Source organism: Ruditapes philippinarum, unplaced genomic scaffold, assembly GCF_026571515.1.
Source record: "Ruditapes philippinarum isolate M1 unplaced genomic scaffold, ASM2657151v2 ctg3596_1_1_1_1, whole genome shotgun sequence".
Classification (NCBI taxonomy): Eukaryota; Metazoa; Mollusca; class Bivalvia; order Venerida; family Veneridae; genus Ruditapes; species Ruditapes philippinarum.
The window spans coordinates 1-20,846 of record NW_026862939.1 but is presented as its reverse complement, the minus strand read 5'-3'; the positions used below and the strand labels follow the sequence as shown (position 1 = coordinate 20,846).

At 32.7% G+C, this 20,846-nt stretch overlaps 2 protein-coding genes across 2 annotated transcripts in view; both read left to right on the top strand.

The window, feature by feature from the left end:
* The window catches only part of LOC132720671 (uncharacterized), a 58,761-nt gene extending 46,705 nt beyond the window's left edge, over nt 1-12,056 (top strand). The window contains exons 5-6 of the mRNA XM_060704849.1: nt 9,500-9,622; nt 9,967-12,056. Coding sequence (XP_060560832.1) covers nt 9,500-9,622; nt 9,967-10,065 — 222 coding nt within the window. The 3' untranslated portion in view covers nt 10,066-12,056. The remainder of the gene's footprint in view (nt 1-9,499; nt 9,623-9,966) is intronic.
* A 1,939-nt stretch (nt 12,057-13,995) lies between these two features.
* LOC132720673 (putative nuclease HARBI1) lies at nt 13,996-19,319 on the top strand. The gene is made up of 4 exons (XM_060704851.1): nt 13,996-14,207; nt 15,884-16,011; nt 16,966-17,104; nt 17,846-19,319. Exons 1-4 carry the CDS (start codon nt 14,090-14,092, stop codon nt 18,589-18,591), a joined length of 1,131 nt encoding a protein of 376 aa, XP_060560834.1. The 5' UTR covers nt 13,996-14,089; the 3' UTR covers nt 18,592-19,319.
* Nucleotides 19,320-20,846: the final 1,527 nt, after the last annotated feature.

The window sequence follows — 20,846 nt, the reverse complement described above, 5'->3', positions numbered from 1 at the left end:
CCTGCCCTATGTCGTCATTTTTTCATTTAGATATATTAATTAATTAATTACCTCAATTCCACTGCTTTTACCGAGCTTTTAAGCCGCCATTTCATAAGCCCATTGTACGAGTTTGGTCACGTTATCATCCGCAGTGTGGAAATAACAAAAGAAACCTAGAAAAAAGAACAGAAAGTAAAAGTAAGCTTTCCAATCTAAATATACTTTGATAAACAAACCATTTAATCATAAGCAGTTATATAAATACTTCATGTTTATGTAAAATACATGAAAATTATCAACTTTGTATCCATTTCACATAAATAACTGATAATACCGGATAATTTCGTTTACTTGTGTGCTTTTCGCCATTGCCATGCGCATGAGTAAACGGGATCGTGGACGTAGTTGTAGGTGGTGATGTCGTAAATGTTTGACAAAATTTATAATTCATTAAAGCAACGTTAAATAATCTGTAAGAAGATGCAATGTGATATAAAACTTATCACGGAGGAGGAACTGTTACACGAAGGATGGAGTTCTTATGATAACTTGTTCAGGAGTTCTTGTGATAAAAGCAAGAAACACACTGGCAATAACAAAATATATCATAAGAACTCTGTGACATCCTTAGAGTTATCACATGAACTCCAGAACATTTGAAAAATCGGATATAAAACTGTTAGCCGGTGCTTTATGTTTGCAATTTGCATTATGATTAGGTAATTATGTATGGCAAGATTGAAGACCAGAAATAAACAGGTCAATACTTGAATTAGTTCTTGACACATAATACAAGATGATAGACAAGCTTAATCATTAAAGTTTAATCTAGCACCAAGAACTCCTGAACAAGTTATAAGAACTCCATCCTTCGTGTAGCAGTTCCTCCCCGTGCTTATAATGTGTAGTAGAAGGCATGGTTAAATCTCAAATTTAACTTGAAAGTGAAAGAGCTTATGTATGAATGTAGATAGTTCGTTTCCAGATTTCCTTTAGATCAATTAAATATTAGACGCATATACCATGTCAGGAAAAATCCTTTATGTTATTTATCTATCTTAACAATGGCCCAACAGATTCCAAGATTTCAGGTTGTAATGTTTAAATGACCAATGAAATTTTACATATATTCAGTTCTTCCGTGTAAATTTAACAGGAATTCTAACCGAAAACAGACGGCCTTAGGCCGAAAAACCTCCATAGATAAATCAACATTTGACTCGGTTTCTTACAAAAGACAGTTGGGTCATTTTCAACAGACAGAAGTCACGCATTCACTATTTCAACTTCATGAATTCACAATTTCAACTTCATGAATTCACAATTTCAACTTCATGAATTCACGATTGCAACTTCACGAAATCACGATTTCAACTAAATGAATTCACCATTTCAACTTCACGAATCCACGATTTCAACTTCATGAAGTTAAAATCGTGAATTCGTGAAGTTGAAATCGTGAATTAATGAAGCTGAAATCGTGAGTTCACGAAGTTAAAATCGTGGCTTCACGAAGTTGAATTCGTGAAGTTGAAGTCGTGAATTCGTGAAGTTGAAATCGGGAATTCATGCAGATAAAATCGGGAGTTCAGTTAGTTGTCCCCACCTGTCTTTCGTAGTTTCTGAACCTTTTTTTATTATGGCCCCGCCATAAAATGGAATATTAAAAGGGCATATAGTGTTACCCTGTTCCGTCATTCCGTCATCATTAGTTTCCATTCATTTTCTTATTATTAACGATTGCACTTGTTCAACTCAAATTTGACATATGGATATATCATAAGAAAATACAGGTCAAATTTGAATGCGCTCACGGTCCGATGATTTTTGACAGAGTGGGTGAAATTTTTAGTTTCCGTTCATTATCTCCCCAACGGTATTGCACATTCAACTCAAAATTTGACAAATGGATACGTCAAAGGAATGCGCACGTCAATTTCGTATTTGGTTATGGTTCGATGATTTTTGGCATATATATGCTCCTTTCAATTTGAAAATAATAAGAAATTTTTAGTTTCCGTTCATTATCTCCCCATCAGTATTACACATTCAACTCAAATTTGACATATGTATATATCCAAGGAATGCGCACGTCAAATTCGAATTTGGTCATGGTTCAATGATTTTTGGCATATTTATGCCCCTTTCACTTTGAAAATAATAAAAGATTTTCAGTTTCCGTTCATTATCTCCCCAACGGTATTACACATTCAACTCAAATTTGACATATGGATACTTCAAAAGGAATGCGCACGTCAAACTCGAATTTGGTCATGGTTTGATGATTTTTGGCACAGTCTCCTTTTACTTTGAAAATAATAAAATATTTTCAGTTTCCGTTCATTATCTCCCCAACGGTATATCACATTCAAATCAAAGTTGACATATCGATACGTCAAGTGGATACATGTCAAGTTTAAATTAAGTCATGGTTTGTTTCACTTTGAACAAAAAGAAGAAATTTTTAGTATCCATGCATTGTCTACCCAACGATTGTACACATTCGACTCAAATTTAAGATGTGTATATGCCATAGATATGTGTAGCTCAAGTTTGAATTTTGTCATGGTTCGAAAAATTTAAACAGAGTTATGCCCCTTAATTTGGAAAAAAATAAGAAATTTTCATTGTCTGTTCATTTTCTTCCCAACAGTTTTACACATTTTGATTATTGTTTACCCAACGGTTTTACATATTCGACTCAAATTTAACATATGTATATGTTATAGGAATATGTAGGTCAAGTTTGAATTTGGTCATGGTTTGATGATTTTTGACAAAGTCATCCCTCTTGAACTTTGAAAAAATAAGAAATTTTCAGATTCCGTTCATTATCACCCCAACAGTTGTACATATTGAACTCAAATTTAACATGGATATGCCATAAGAATGCACTGGTCAAGTTCGCATGTGGTCATGGTTTGATGATAACTGACAGAGTTATCCCTCTTGAATTTTGAAAAAAATCAGAAATATTTAGTTTCCATTTATTATCTCCCCAATGGTTGTACACTTCCAACTCAAATTTGACATAAAGATACATCTTAGGGAAAAAACAGTTCAGGTTTGAATTTGGTCGTGTTTGAATGATTTTGGACAAAGATATCTCTCTTGAATGTTAGGAAATTTTCAAATTCAGCACTCATGATTTTGTTGAAATGTATGAAGTCATTATCTTGACTAGCAATTTACAGGTTAACACTGAATAGTTTCAGTGCCTTGAACTTTGTATAAAAATGGTTTATGTTAACATTGAATAGTTTAAGGGCTTTGAAAAGAAATAGATTGTGCAAACATTTTTTTGGAACTAAATATTATAACATTTAAAATTTTGGCTGCATGCAGGGGCATCCATGGCGTGACGACACATTTCTGATGCTCATTTGTCATAATTTGATCTGCAGGGCACCAGGTAATAACACGAAAAGATGACAAAGTGACTTTATTGTGAATTTGCCTTGTCGAATCCTCGGGTTTTTGCCTTTTGTGCAGTTGTTGACTTGAAAGTCGCATCTGTTATGTTAAAAGGGTCGGAAATATGAGGGGTTTAAAGACCCTACTGTAAAAAAAAATCTGGAAACAAAGTGATCCCTCGGAAGCATTAATCACAACAAAATTACATGAAAAATACAGAATTGGTTTGATTGAGTCTGTACATGAGGGATAATGAATAAGTGCAACATCCCTCGCGCCCCTAGCACCGGCTTGAGCGGAACTCAATTCTCAACACTTGATAGTGCTAGTCACTGATCCCGAAAATCAAGCAAAATATAACAACACTGAAGTGAAGTACGGGACAACCTTTTAAGCTGCCACTCAGCACTTGACACCTGTTGTTGTGAAGTATAAAAATCACCTTCTAGAGTCGTTGCACTGTATAGAGTCGATGCATGTATATGCATGTGAAGATTTCTAAATGTAAAAATCAGCTTGTACTGATAAATTAAGAAAATGTTTTTCAAACTTCATCACACAACATAATTAATGACTAAATAAGCAAGGCATTTTAACATATACAAAGAATATCGAATATGCATATATAGTGAAATACTTATGCAAATGAATATCATCTTATGATTGTATGCTAATCTTCGTACACAATATTCGTAAGAATTCGCCCTGCCGAGCAAAATTTCGACATAACACAAATAAGCCCTCATACTATTATTTTTTAATAAAGTAATTGTTGTATTCAAATTGAAGACTGGATATGAAACTTTGTGAGTGACATGATAAATTTAATAAGTAAATTTCTAAGATAATCTAAGCTAAATTGTTAATATTAGATCATATATTGATTTTTGTATACATTGCTTGCAATGTATACAGAGTTATAAGCTATATCTCAGAAAAGATACAGGTTTAATGCATTACCGAACAACATCCACTCCCGGATAAAAACCGCTATAGAAACTAGTTCTTCATTCTACAGTAGCGTTACATTCCGACTACACATCATTATAATAGTGTTTTGCAAAGTTGTTTAAATGCTTTGAAAGTTCCAAATCGTTCATTTTCATGAAATAATAGACTCTACATTCCTTTAAAGAAAACAAAAAATAACAGTTCATTGATAAAATCGTAGTTTATACCTACGCGTTAAACTTCGCATATACGCATGCGCTTGCTAGCATGAATGAATACATCGTAAATATAGTAAAGTCGTCAGCGCTTATGCTAAAACAATACAAAATAAGCTTTTTTTAAACCGCTAGTGTGTTGTGATTAAATGTCCGATTTTAAAATGTATTACACCAATAGAAAGCTTTGGATCTTAGCTTCATCACAATATAAACTTCAATACATCTTTTGACTCCAAAGTATTTAAATTAACTGTTAAACCTACCATATGTCAGACCATTTTACATGCGATTTACGCAATGAGATACGCAATGATAAGAATAGCCTGTCGTCTGCTAGTTCTAAAAGTGTATATCGGTGTATTATATAAATGGGACGAAACATCTCAGATAGATATTAAATCAAATAAAATTCCCGATTTACATTTATGCAATAAAATTGCCCTAAAATGTTTTACAAAATAAGTATGGAGCACCGTCACAAAATTTACCAGCGTATACCGGAAAATGTTTTTTTTTTTTTTTTAAAAAACTGGCAATTATCATGACTTCGAAAAATAAAAATTACGTAAGCTATTCTTTTGAATACCTTTTTTACACATGATTTTCCTTTCACTTTTGTATGCCTTAGATTTTTGAAAAGAAATATGTTTCGAAATTCAGCGAAGATTGCCTGATTCAGTACGGGTAAAAATAAAGATTCGGCCGCTCGACCGTTCGACCCATTACAATTCGTCGAACTTGGGATATTGACGTATGGAGCTAAATATAGGCATATGTGGCAAGATTCGACGAGAAGAAATAATCATTTGAAACTGTAAATCAGTGTAAGCATTAAGAAATAAATACATTATGTTATTTTTATCTGCTTATATTAATTGCCGAAAAACAACAAAAAATACCGAAAAACACTTAAAATACAAAGAAATATTAATTCAGCAATATAAACCATTTTTGATGGTTATTTGATGAAATTGGTTTTTGTCGGTTATTTGATGAAATGGGTTCAATAATATCAGTTTTAAATCGATGATATATACAATTGGTATAATTCCAACAAAATAAGTTTTATCTACTTTTTTCTACCCTTTAAATGATTAAAATTTACTTTCTTTTTGCAACCAGTGTAAATTAGAGAATGATTCTATTCTGTATATTAAATGCGATATGAAAGTGTTTTTCGGCAAAGTTACAGTCTAGCGTCAAAAAAACATGGATAAGCCGGAAAACACATTTTTACGGGCATTAAAATAGTCGTAGTTAAAACAAGAGCCGCTATTTTTTTCCAACCTTTTAAATGAATAACTATTACTTTCTTTTGTTACCAATGTAAAATGTCAGTGATGTTTATATTTTTATAAATACAGCATGAAAGTGTTTTTCGGCTACGTATCGGTCTAGCGTCAAAAAAAATGGAAAAGCCCAAAATAAAAAAAAAACAAAAACACATTTTACTTGCGATGAATTCGGCATTTCAAAAATAGAACTATTAAATAAAATTTTAACCGTCTAAATGAATGATTATAACATTATAATTTATGTGTAAGAAATGTAAAATATCAGTAATATTTTTGTAATAAACATTGTATGAAATTGTTTATCGGCTATGATACTGCCTAGCGTCAAAAACATAGAAAAAATAAATAAACAAACAACACATTTTACTTGCAATAAAATACTAGATATATTTTTAAAAAAATGCTGCTAAATATATTTTCAATCGTTTAAATGAATAACTATGACATAGAATTTATTACCTTTGTAAAATGTCAGTTATTTTTTGTAATAAGTACAGTATGAAAAAGTCAGTGGTGAAACTTATAGGTTGGCTAGCTCAGGGTGAGGTTAGCCTGGGTTCCAGTCTGTCGATTTTTTGTTATGTTTCTGTTTGGCAAAATCGACACTATCAAAACGACGAACGAATACGGAATATTAAGCGCATATGTTATGAACAAAAAATGTTATGAATCTGCTGGTCATTTAGTTTGTTAACACTCTACTGGTCACCCTTTGTCCCAAATGTCAAACAACATCGTAAGAATGTGTGTGACAGGTGTTGCTCGAGTTTGAACATGGATCACCTTGGTTGAAAATCAGAAGTATGTCACAGTAGCCAAAAAATAGAAAAAAAAATGTTTTAGCTCAATGGTTCATCTAAAGTTAAGAAGTTGGTAACACAACCTGATTATGGAAAAACCCTTGTTAACTTGCTGTCCAATATAAATGGATTTCTTGGAAAGGTTGTTCATGAAGACTATATGTAACAATTATTGAATAATGAAAATATTACAGTACATTTGAATTGTTGTGATTATAGATTTCATTTTTATTAATTAACGATAAAGTAATGCATTTGAAAATTAATGTGTAGAGATTAATACAACACACCAGAATATATTTATTAATGCATCAAAGTACAGTACATAGATGTACTGTAATTTGGTAATTAAGTCTTGTAGGATGATTCAATTAATCGACTTTGTATAGAGTTCAAACCAGATCATGTATTTTATCAGATAGCATCACTGGAAACTCAATATGACTGTTTCAATATTCTATACTGCAGTCCATTTAACGGGTGTTTCAAAAAATGATTTCTTTATTGCTCATTTATCAGCTTGTCCTAGCAATACACAGATGGAACATTACATCTTCCTTGACTCATAAATAACTTTTGAAGAAAAAAGCCTTGGTGCATGTGAATCACTTGTTAGGGACATTGATCTTGGTCAGAAGATGATCCCTATTGTTTTCGGGTTCAGTAGGTTAAAATCAACATGGCTTTGATGTCAAAAATGGATTATATTATCAAGCAATGTATACTTCAGTACTTTCAGTGCTTTGATTCATTATTGGGAATTCACATGGTGCAAACACAAAAAAGTTTGATACAAATAATCATCAAATATTATTATTTAGCAAATTGCATTGTCAAAAACTAAAGTAGAAAACATATCTAATTTTCCTTTTTTCTCAGGATTGATTTTAATATTTTTTTCTTATAATTTATTACAGACTCCACTATTTTTCATTTTTCACATTGCCCTTTTTATGCATTATAGAGTCACGATCACCAACAGAAGCAGCAAAATTGTTACTGTTATTAGGTGGTCCCTTTTTATAGGTTTTTGAAAGCATATAATAATGTTGCGTCCATTGTGTAACAACAAGACCTATGACACGTGTATAATTTACTCAAATATTCTCGTACCACTTTTGCTAGCCTACTTCGTTAAATCGTAATGCAGGGCCCGTATGAGTAAAAAATATTACTTGTTTAACACTTTTCAGAAAGCTCAATACTACTGAAGCACGATGCTAGCACTTGCATAAGTTATATATGTCAGTAAACATTATATATTGGAAGCCAACTCAAACTATAATTTCTAAAGTTTCAGCTGTGTACAAAGATTTTTTTCAATTAATTACAATCCCAACCAGGGTCTTCATATAAGATAGATTTATACTAAATTTGATAATAATTTCTTATACCTAACCTTAGTTATTGTCAGATAATCGTTTTACTAATTAAGTATCAGTGATTATAAACCCAAAGGGGTTTAATTGCAATCCAAAACCGGGGTTACCACATAAGATTGCTAAACCCTTTATTTGACTGCAATAACTCATTCTTATCTAGTGTAATCGTTATCGTAGAAACCATTTTTCTATTTCAAGGAACAGTGATTTTGACAGTTGCCCTATAAACCAGGTACACCTTTTAGCACACATTAATTCTACTAGGTACATGAACTATATGCCACTGTAGAAGGAAATTGTTTGTCTATCTCACTAAAATTATATATTAGTTTTGAGGAAACGTTATGCTCAATATTTTTGTTAACGTAAATAACAAAAAAATTCCTGAATTCGGTCTTTTTGAAATTCAACCCAAATTTTTCATTCCAGTTTGTGTTCTACTCTCAGTATTTTTTTGGGACTTAAAATATAGCTACTGTATCTTAAGTCCTAGGTATTAAAAGACACATTTTTTTCTTAATTTGACATAAAAAAATGCAGGTATCATATACAGACTCAATCAAACCGAGTCTACAATTCTCTTGTAATTTTGTTGGGATTAATGCTTCCGACCAAATTTTTGTAGTCTCTTGCAAATCTTATAGATTGGCAGTGTTGCATTTATTTTGTATGTTATATATATATATAAACTGTGTTTATTGTGTATATAGATGAGGCTGCAATTGACATTTAATAAAATAAAATCCAACAATAATGCAAACAAAATAACCTGGTATCATGTAAGAATACATAAACAATGACAAGAACAACAGCAAATTATTTGATATGCTGAACCTCATTCCAAAAAGATAGTATTTTAGTTTACTGGAGTTATATTGAATGCCAATTAGCGAGTTAATTAGCGTTTCTCAGCGCATTGTATAAATCAAATATTACCAAAGTTGGTATCAAATACAAGGGTTGCATTAAAGTAACAAAAATAATACCACGTGCAGTATGGCTATAATTACTGCTAATTCAATTTCCATTTTTTCAGCTAAGGTCGACATCTCTAGATTCGAAGAACAAATTTGCGTACTTCATGTATATTGAACTATGACCTTGAAAGATGTAAATAATGGCTCAATGACAAACTTATGCTATTCTTAGCATCAAAAGTTTTAGTTATAACTGTAAAAATAAACTGATAAAATAAAAACTGAGCAGGTCTCCATTGAAGTAATAGATAAATGAGTAAATAATTATATATTCTTAAACAATTGGAAAAAATATACCTGCAACTTTTGCTTTTAATTAGCCACAGATGTAGGCTAAAAATTGGAAACTGGAATTCTATTTTTAATAACCTCAATTTTTATGATAAATTATTTTTATTTTAATTATTTTTATCATTTTTAATATGAGATAGTTCTGTTTTATCTTGGTGATATAAAATTATTTTAATTGTTATTTCTCAGGATGTTGATTCCATATGTGAAAAAGTTTTTTGGCAAACAAACACACTGTCAATTGCCAAAAGAGCAGATATGCGGTATACGGGGAAGTATGAACATGGAATGACAGTACTCACAGAATTTAAGGTGAAAGTATAAATTTTAGTATGTCACATGCTGCTATGTAATAATCATCAAAATATAATTACACATTATCGTATGGAAACGCCACTTTTTTTTAAATTTTCCCAAAGAAATTTAAAATTTGCTTGAATTTAGGTGGTGTTATTGCTGCGTAGCAAAAATAATACAGGAAATATTTTTAATGAATATTTAATTATCCATTTGTAGAAAAAAACATATCTGTGATAAATTAATGATAATACAGAGACAACTTTTATATACATGTTTAAGTTAGCTACATGTACATTAACATGATGTAATATTTTACATATTCAATAATCATTTTTGTTTTTAATTATCATAAATAGGGCAAATGGAGGACGCTGACAAACGCTGTTTCTATATTACCCATTGCCGATGTACAAAGAAATAGAGATCGAGTATTTGCACTGGGCTTATATCCATAAGAACAGCGAGATGACACAAATTGTGCTCTTTATACCGTTGAAATGCTCAAGATAACTTTTTATTACCAAGATGCTCCACACAAGCCTAACAATGGATCAACAATAACATAAATGCGATTTACACATCAACCACGAGCTAAATATGTTTTGTACAAATTATCAACAACATCATTAATGTAACTTACCCGTTATATCCCAACCACAACATAACTATAATTCAAACTACATAAATGTAACGTATACAGACAAAAGCAGTGGCTCATACAATACATCAACTACGATCTTGTATCATAGTTTGGAGACCTTTCTGTTGAAAATGTGTCAGGGTTAAATCGTATACATATACATGCACAGTGCGTTAACTGGAGTGCGGGTATTAGTTACCCGCACTCAAAAGCATGCCCATCGATTGGCTCATTTTTGCTGGGGTTTACATATTGTGACGGCAGAGAAGGGAAAGCGACAGAAATGTCATATTCAGATGTTCGTTCATTGGTTCATTTTTGTCGGGGTTTCATATTGTCACAACAGGGAACGTGCTTTTATGTTTGACTATGATACAAAAGAGAAAGAACACCAAAACACTCGGCAATCTGATTAATACTCGGGGGCTACGCCCCCTCGTACAAATCAGATAGCCTCGTGTTTCGGTGCTCTTTCTATTACTTAATATTAGTTTCACAATATGGTGACGGAATACACGGAAGGAGATATTATATGTTATTTTGGTTTTGGAGTGATATATGTGGATATATTACCTGGTAAGATTTTATATCACCCGAGCCGTTAGGCTCGGGTGATATTTTATCTTGGCAGGTAATATATCCACATATATCACTCCAAAACCAAAATAACAATTTTATTACCCTTCCCATGCAGAGTAAGATTGTATATCGGAATTTACACAGCGTAAAATCGAACTGTACGCGCATCGTGCAACGCATGCTGTTAACAACGTGGGGTACCCAGCGGGTATATTTAGTGTGTATATTACCCGTCTAACTCGGTAATATCAATTTCTTTCGACGGATCAATATCCAATCAAAAAGGTGGAAAAATCTGGAAGGGTAATAAAAATATTTATGTCAGTAAGTCTATATTATCCAGTGTGTGTCATCAGCAGATTGCATATCGAATTTATAAATCTGTTAATTGTTAGTGACGTTAAGTTATTTAGAAAAGCTAGCAACTTTTGACTGTTTCAAAAAATAGAAGCGCGGGAAAAGCGCATGCGAATAATATAATGTTAGACGCTTAAAGTCTACGCCAATGCTACACATTTAAAAGTCATTCAAGTATAAGGTCACAAAAGCGATTTAAATTGTAACTGTTTGTTTTTTTAATTATTGATCTTGGAATTTAGAAATATGCCACAGAGAAGAAAACGCAATACTTAATTTTACAGACACAATAAGTTAGTTACCAGTCTGCAATGTAGAACATAATCATTTGTGCGTGCTTTGGTTCTTTACAGCATGTACGACGTCGCATAAAAAGTGTTTGAGCCAATACATATTCGAGAAATTTATTTGCATTATCATTATGTATCTTATACAAAACATTTCAACAAAAAAACATAGCTTAAACAGTACATAAACAACGAAATGAATGTAGCTTCAAAATCAAGCACAAAATACCGTTACTGTTTATTGTTAATTTGAGAGATCAACTGCACCGTTTGATGTATGATGTATGGTCTTAGTGACTTGTAACGTTAATATTATTATTGTAAATTCGATCACATGCCTTGTTTGTTTTATTGAGCACATTCGCCTTGTTAATACACGTACATCTCTACGTCTGTACATATTCATTTATTTCTGTTGCAGATAATTGTTTTCAAAGCATAAACATTGTTTGTAGTTTTTGCCTGAATAAAATGATTATTATCATCAACAAGCTGCTATTCTTTATAGAAATACTTATATATTTTAGAGCCTATGGACGTTTGTTGAGCAGTACATACTTATTAGGATATAGGTTAAAATCCCAATATATATTTAAAAAAAATTTAACGGTGAGAACTATAGCCTCCGCCACATTCATTTAGGGCTCTCCGTGAAGTCGGGAATGTTCTTGGCTCCCGACCACCATATAGAGGTTGATGGTCGAGAATGAACTGGCACGGCATTAGGCGCGTTGTAACACCGCACTTTGTGGTTAAACGCACTTTGGGGTCCGACACCAAAGTGCGTTACATTTCGCATCGCACTTTGGGGTCCAACGCACTTTGGGGTTAAAATCGAGAAATTGACCCGAAAGTGCGTTAATATGCTACATAGCAATTCGGGTTCAAAAGTTCTGAAGGTGTCAACTGAGTTCTGATTAAATACTGAGTTCTGACTTATTTTCGATCTGCAACATTGAAATATTTGAGGTGGAGTTCAAGATGGCGGTTTGATGCTTAAGTGACATATAGCCCCATTTTAAATATGATGGGGATGAAATAAAATGCAATTTATATTTTTAATACTTTATTGCAATGTTCTGGTTAAATATCAGATTTCTAGATCAGACTATAAATAGTGATTTTTACAAATACATTACATGTATTATGCTTACCAACAAACTTAAGTTTTTTGTAAGCTCTGTAACAACCGTTCGCCAGAGGCTTTTTAATGGGAAATCTTACAAATTTTTTTAGAAAGGGCAAACATGAATTTTAATGTTTAAATAATAGTATCAGAGAATTTTAAGATACTTGTTACCAGAATTAAATAGCGATAAATGTGCAAAATGTCATAAAAGTAGCAAAATGTAAGCAATGTAGTATTTGACTTTCATATAAAATACTAATGCACTATAACTGTACTCATTGCCAAAAAGCAACAGATAAACAGATCAGAAAATACAATGCTGACATTCAATCTCTGGCACAGCGCTTTACGACAAAGCTTACAACAAGCAGTTCTCAAAACAGCTTAAAATTAGCGATGTTAAAGAAAGAAATATTTTTATTTTGTTACAAGTATCCAACAAATTACAAAGCGTTCAAAGTTTAAAAGTAGCTTTGGCTTATAGAATTGTCAAAAATGCACAATCACAAATCACGCGGATGAATATCATTTTAATTACTGAAATGCTATTTTTATATCAAGATGCAGCTTGGAATTGCTATCCAGGTGTCCGTGATGAAGGTCAAGGTCACTGTTACTAATAAAATAAATTCAGTTTCCGCTGAATAAATTGAGTTTGCTTTGGCCTATTGACACCAAACATTGTATGAAAGTAGCTTATATCAAGAGGCAGCTTGGGATTGCTACCAAGGTGTCGGTCATCAATGTCAAGGTCACTGTTACCAAAAATAGAAATTCAGTTTTCGCTCAATAACCTGATTTTGCTTTGGCCTATTGACACCAAACTTGGTGTATGTATGGATTATATCAAGAGGCAGCTTGGGATTGCTATCCAGGTGTCTGTGATCAAGGTCAAGGGCACTGTTACTTAAAATAGAAATTCACTTTCCGCTAAATAACTTTAGTTTGCTTTTGCCTATTGACGCCTAATTTGATGTGTAGGTAACTTATATCAGGAGGCAGTGTGGAATTGCTACCCAGGTGTCTGTCATCCAGGTCAAGATCACTGTTACTAAAAACAAAAAATCAGTTTCAGCTCAATAACTGAAATTTGCTTTGGCCTTTTGACACCAAACTTGATGAATGAGTAGCTTTTATCAAGAGGCAGCTTTGGATTGCTACCCAGGTGTATGTGATCAAGGTTAATGTATTCTGTTTTCACGTAATAACTTGAGTTTGCTTTGACCTTTTGACACAAAACTTGCTGTGTTGCAGCTTTGGACTGCCACTTAGATATCTTGGAGCAAGATCAAGGTCATCTGCTTACAATATAATTTTCAGCTTCTACTCATTAACTTCAGTGTACTTTGACCTATTGATTACTGTCACATCAAAACTTCGGGGTTGAAAACCTGCCGTGCGTTCATTACCGAAAACGTTCGCCCAGCGTATCTTGACCTACAGCGAACTACTTATTGAACGATTCGTCCGCCTCAAACGTTTTCAAGATGGCGGACACTGACGAACTAACGGCGTTGCTCCTTGATGAAATAACAAATGATGACATTTATGATCAAGCTATGCTAATTCAAAACAGTTTAATTGATATTTCAGTTACTGTTGCAGGTAAACCATTTTCTGTATTGCTTACTTGTGTTAATTAGATTGATTTATCAAGGTATGGATATATTTTTATAACAATCATATGTTTTCGCGACGTTTTAGATTTTATTCAAAATCGCTAATTGCTGAATATTTTAATTTCTTTTCTTATTATCAAAATAACATATGCATGCAGTGATTCATTTTGATTATGAGTTTGTAAGGAATCAGCAGTTTAAGTAAAGTATGCTTTATATCACCACTTGTTAAAGATTTTGTATCTTTCCACTATATGATTATCAAGAAAATTATATATAATCCATTATTATATAATCCATTAAAGTGTGGAAATAAATGTACACTGTAATCATATACATTGAAATAAACTGATACAGACTCAAATTCCTTACTTTCCTCCATATTTAAAAAGAGCCACCAAGGCATTTTATTAACTAGATAATTGGTCAGTTTGACCTTTCCCCTGGTACCTCAATCCAATTCGGGGGAAGTGGGTCGCTACATTCAACAAGGGAAATTTCAGTGTACACTACAGGGGATTTTTTGTTTCATTTCCTTTTTGTCAAATATCAGTTAAAACGGTGCAGACATACAATATTCCACTGGAAAAAAAACGCCATGAAATAAAATCAGCAGTTTTACTTGTTAATACCAGCATAACTCTTCCTTTTTTTAGTTAGATTTCATTTTTCTAGGGGGGATTTTTACATCAACATGGAGAAATACTATTTTGATGGGGACTGCGGCCTTTGTTTGGCTGTAGATTTGGTAGATTGAGGGCCCTGAATTCATATGTAACTGAAATACATTACTTGTGTTTTTTTGTACATTTTCAATTTTTTTTTGGCATTATAAATTATAATATGTGAAGTTGACAAAATAATCAGGAGATATATTGATCATGATTGATTGCTTCCACACAATTATGACCACCTGTTTTAAATGTAGGTTTACACATCTACATGTGCTTGTGGGTGAAGCTCACTCTTACTAAGCTGACTCGTGCCGAGTTGTCTTAGAGCTAAGCTGACTCTTTACCTTTAACATTGTTTACTGTATGTCATAGAAATGAGAAGGTATCAGCAATTTTAAAGCAGTGTTAATTTATCAACCCTTAACTTTATTGAATGGACAAACTTGATACCAATGTCTCAACATTAATTTTGTCCTAATGTTAATAGATTGCATAAAAATGTTAGTTATATCATGCCATTTTTTGTTCATGTATGCAAGAACCGAAAACTGAAAATGCCTGTAATAAACAAAAAAAAGTCTGCATCTTTATACCAAAATGCGATTCTTATAAGTAGTGGCTAATGACATGTGTAAAGTAGATATGGGATGCTCAGCTTTGATGTAGTTAGTTTTAGTCTTATTGACTTCTAAATGCAGTGAAAAATAAATATGTATATGTCTGACCATGTGCGGTAAAGATCTAGGTAAAATGCCTTTGTTGGCAACAAATGGAATGCTTTTTATTTTGGCCTATGGAAGGAGCTGTTGTTATTAGAAGTTACTGTCATATGTTGTGTTAATTAGTTTTATTTTGATTCGTAAAAATCAGGTAAACAAATATGTTGTTATATTTGTATTTAATAACTTTATGCAAAAAGCATGTGCATTGTGATATTATTTTCACGAAATTGCAGGCTCAGTTTAACAGCTTGTATTTCTGTTTGTAGGACTTGTGGAAGAAGTGCAAGAGAAAGAGGAATCTGTCAGAATTGAAGGATATGTTGAAGAAATTATACCATTGTATTCAGCAATTGACTTTAAAGCTCACTTCCGTATGAGCAGAACAACATTTGAGGTATGATAATTAAAATCAACCCATCAGCTGATTTTACACTAGGTTTACTTGCATGTTTATCATTCATATTTTAATTATATGAGATTAGATTATCACGGTCACTATTTAATTTTATATTGATTATGATATGAAAGCCAAGGGCAGTTAATATGGTTTTTATTCCAAGTATATCTTCTGCTGCTGATAATGTAAACACTGCTTCTGCTATCTACTGAAAGTTTATGGCCTGTAATGATCACATAGCTTCTTCCAGGAAATTCAATATGTCCGATTTTCTTGAAATATATTTAACATGGTTATTTCGAAAAAAAAATATGGTCAGTCTGTATCATACGGTGGCACAGAAGTGATGTGTGTCTTTTTATTTATCTTGTGCGCACAAGATACTATGTTGCGACCAAATGTTACTGAGTCATGCTACAGGTGCACAAGATAATTAAGTTGTGGGCGCCAGAAAATGTAACAATCAGAATAAAAAATATATATGAATTTTTTAAACTTAGACAATTCCTATTTTTAGTTTTACATGCAACATAAATCTTTGAAACTGAAGGTATTCACTTTAAACTTGATGAATGTCTCTATGATCATATTAGGATGACACTATCTAAGGCCTATAAATTAATCAATATATGAGAAGTCAGATTTGATAAGCATTAATTCATTGAATCAAGATAGGAATAATATGAGCCGCGTCATGACAAAACCAACATAATGGGTTTGCGACCAGCATGGATCCAGATTATATATATATGTTATAGATTTTGTAAGTGAACAGCATGGATCCTGATCAGACTGCGCGGATGCGCAGGCTGGTCTGGATCCATGATGGTCGCAAACCCATTATGTTGGTTTTGTCGTGACACGGCTCATATAATCTTTATGGAAGCCTTAAATTGTGAAATTTACTACTGTTGAACATTAAAAATTAAATAAACCCTTCAATTATTTTAGGAGTTGTGCATGCAAGTGTCACCATTAATGAATCAAGAGCGAACAGTTACAGTGGATAAAAAACTTTTAGCAACACTTTGGATCCTAGCCAATCCAGAAAGTTATAGAAGTGTTGCTGACAGATTTGGAATGAGTAAAGGTAACAGACATATTTGTTTTTTTTGGTTATAGTTCATATGGGACTTTCCAGCTTTATGATGGAGAAAGACGTTAGGTGCCCCTTATGTCAGGCACATATGGTTACCTGCTGATTAGAACAATCCACATTCTTTCAGCTGGCTGAATAGCTTTTTCATATGAAGAACCCTAAGACATTGGCACAACTAAAGCTTACAGGGACAAGAGGCACGTGGTTTGAGATAAAGAACCTCAACCACTTGGACACAAACAATCAAATATTAATAGATCCTCTTATTATAAATAATGTTCTTAAACGTTTAAGAGACAGACATTTTTAAGACTTGTATGCAAGCTCTGTTTATAAATAACTTGAATAACATGACAATTTTACCATGAAATGTGCAACATTCATTTGTGACTTAGTTACAATGAACTCTTTCCATGTAGTCATTCAAGAAATTTCGCATTTTTGTATCTTATTCTCTAGCTTTTTTAGTCTCTTTAATGACTGGCTGTCATTACTCCATAATGTGTCAAATATGTCACAAAATTTTAAAGATATGAATAATTAAGTCATAAACAATTTAAAAACAAGACCCAAATAATTTTGCTTAAGGTTTTTCCCTTTAAATTTGTTCTGGTCATAACATATTTTGTTGATTATTTTCAGATACACTGAAAAAGTTAGACTATAAATAGAGATATGATTTAATAAACATTTGATGAATAATAATGCATGGCAATTTTGTTTTTACTTTAGGTTCTTTACATCTGATAGTGATATCTACTTGTCACTCAATATCTGAGCTGATGGAGGAGTATATATGTTTTCCATCCACCAGAAGAGAAATGGAGGCTATAGCAGATGGCTTCAGACAGCGAAGTGGTATGCCTGGGGTCGTAGGAGCCATCGATGGAACACATGTTTCAGTTCCTGCACCCAGGTCGGTTCACAGAGCAGCCTTCATCAACAGAAAAGGCCAGTCAAGCATGGTTGTGCAACTAATATGTGATAGCACCTTAAGATTATTGGATGTTTACACAGGATGGCCAGGGTCTGTTCATGATGCCCGAGTATACAGAAACAGTCCAGTATCACACAAAATAGATGACCTGCCAGATGAATTTCACCTACTAGGCGATTCAGCTTACCCAATCAGTAAAGGAATGTTGGTGCCATTTAGGGATAATGGTCATCTAGATACAGTTCAGAAGAAATTCAATGCATGCCATACCTCAACAAGGGTAGATGTTGAAAGGGCTATAGGGCTGCTGAAATGCAAATTTCGAAGGCTGAAGCATCTGGAAATGCACTTGGAGCAGGAGATACCTGTAGTGATAGGGAGTTGCTGTGTTTTACACAACTTTATTTTAAAATATGAAACTGTTGATGTTGATGATATTGATGACATAGACACATTGCAAGCACAAGAGGCTCCTACTGATAGAGGACGAGACCGTATGGCTGGGGAGGACAAGAGAATGTCTATAGCATTATCCCTATAGATTGAAATTGTGATATAGATCAAAGTGTGAAATGTATAGATGCCAAAAAACTACATAACTTGTGAATAGTGCAGATTTAAACTTTTAGAGTATGTGTGCTAAATAAATGTTTCATCCATGGTTTGAATATTCTGAGCAACATTTGCTAAGGTTTAGTGTTCATGTAATTATATGCCTTATAAATGTTTGTGCTGTCTTGTTCTGTACAATATTTATAGTTAGCTGCTTATTATAATTCATATAATAATAAAACAGACATATTCCCATCTCATAAAACAGTTGAAGCAAAATATGTGTTTATTTTCCTTTCAATTTTAACGAGACTGCACATTGTATGTTCCCTTTTGAAGTTTTGTAAAAAATGATGTCAAAATTTCTTCTAGTGTATCTGACATCAGCAGATACATACCAATTTCAATCAATATTTGGACAGTTCATTTTTAGCTCACCTGTCACAAAGTGACATGAGTTTTTTTGATCGCTTTTCTTCAGGCGTCCATAAACTTTTACTTGTAACAACATCTGCTCATAAACCACTTAGCCAATTTCATCCAAACTTCACAGGAATCTTCCTTTGGTAGTCAACTTTAAAAATTGTTCAAAGAACTTAATTCCATGCAGAGCTTAAATATTTGGCATGAAAGATCTAAATATCTATATACAGGTGAGCGATTTCATGGCCCTCTTGTTTATTAGCCAGGCTAGGGCTATATGTGATATGATATATGATGCAATATATTGTATGTGAATGATATGTGGTGTATGGTATGATATATGGTGTGGTATATGACATGATACATGATGTGATCTATAACATGTGATATGACATGATGTATGATTCAACATATGACGTGATATGTCATGATATATGGTATGACATGATATATGATGCAATAAATGATGTGATATATGACAATATATGTGATTTGATATATGCCATGATATCTGATGTGATATATAACTTGATATATGATGTTATATATGACATGATATAACATGTGATATATCACATCATGTATATGACATGATATAACATTAATATATGATGATGACATTATAAAGGATGTGATAAATGACGTAATACATGAAATGATATAATATGCGATATATGACATGATATATGGTATGATGTGATATATGACGTGATATATAACTTAATATATGATGTTATATATGACATGATACATGTCGTGATATATGACAGGATAAAACATGTGATATATCATATATACGACGTTATATAACATGTGATATATGACATGATGACATTATTAGTCCCCTACCGGACTTTAGGTTTACCCTCCGTCCGTCTGTCTGTCAGTCCGTCCGTCCACAAAACTGGATCCCGCGATAACGCAAAAAGTACTGGAAATATTTTTATGAAACTTGACATATGGGTAGATGGCAGTCTTGAGATTATGCACGTCTTTTTCTTTTCTTCCTATGTTAAAAATTCTGGTTGCTATGGCAACACATAGACTGAAAATATGGCAAATTTTACACATAAACTGAATCCAGTGATAACTCAAAAAGTACTGGAAATATTTTTATGAAACTTGACATATGGGTAGATAGCAGTGTTGAGATTATGCATGTCTTATCTGTTCTTCCTATTTTGAAAAAATATCAGTTGCCTTGGCAACAAATAGGCTTAAAACATGGCAAATATAACAATATTTGTGATTAGTCAAAAAGAGCTGAAAATTTTTATGAAATTGCATCTTTAATTCAAGAGTTATCTCCTCTTTAAGAATTCTGCTTTTAAAATGTTATATTTTGGTAACAAGGATGTTTCAAATATTAACTTTAGAGTGTCCTTCAGTCCGTCTGTCTGTCTGTTCATAAAAACTGTTTCCTGTGATCACTTTTAAAGAACTTTTCCAACAAGTTTACTTAAAATAGAGAAAAATTGAAACATAAGTGAATGGCCAATGGCCTTTCAGAATGTTGATGGGGTTCTAACCGGTAGGGGACTTATGGATTGCTTGCAATACTATGATAATTGCTTGTTAATGTTGTGATACAAGGTATGATATATGACATGATATATGGCATGATATTTGATGTGATACATAACTTAATATATGATGTCATATATGACATGATACATGTCGTGATATATGGCATGATATAACATGTGATGACATAAATGATGTGATATATGACATGATATCTGACGTGATACATGACATGATATATGGTATGACATAAGATGTGATATATGACATGATATGTAAGATGTGATATATGACATG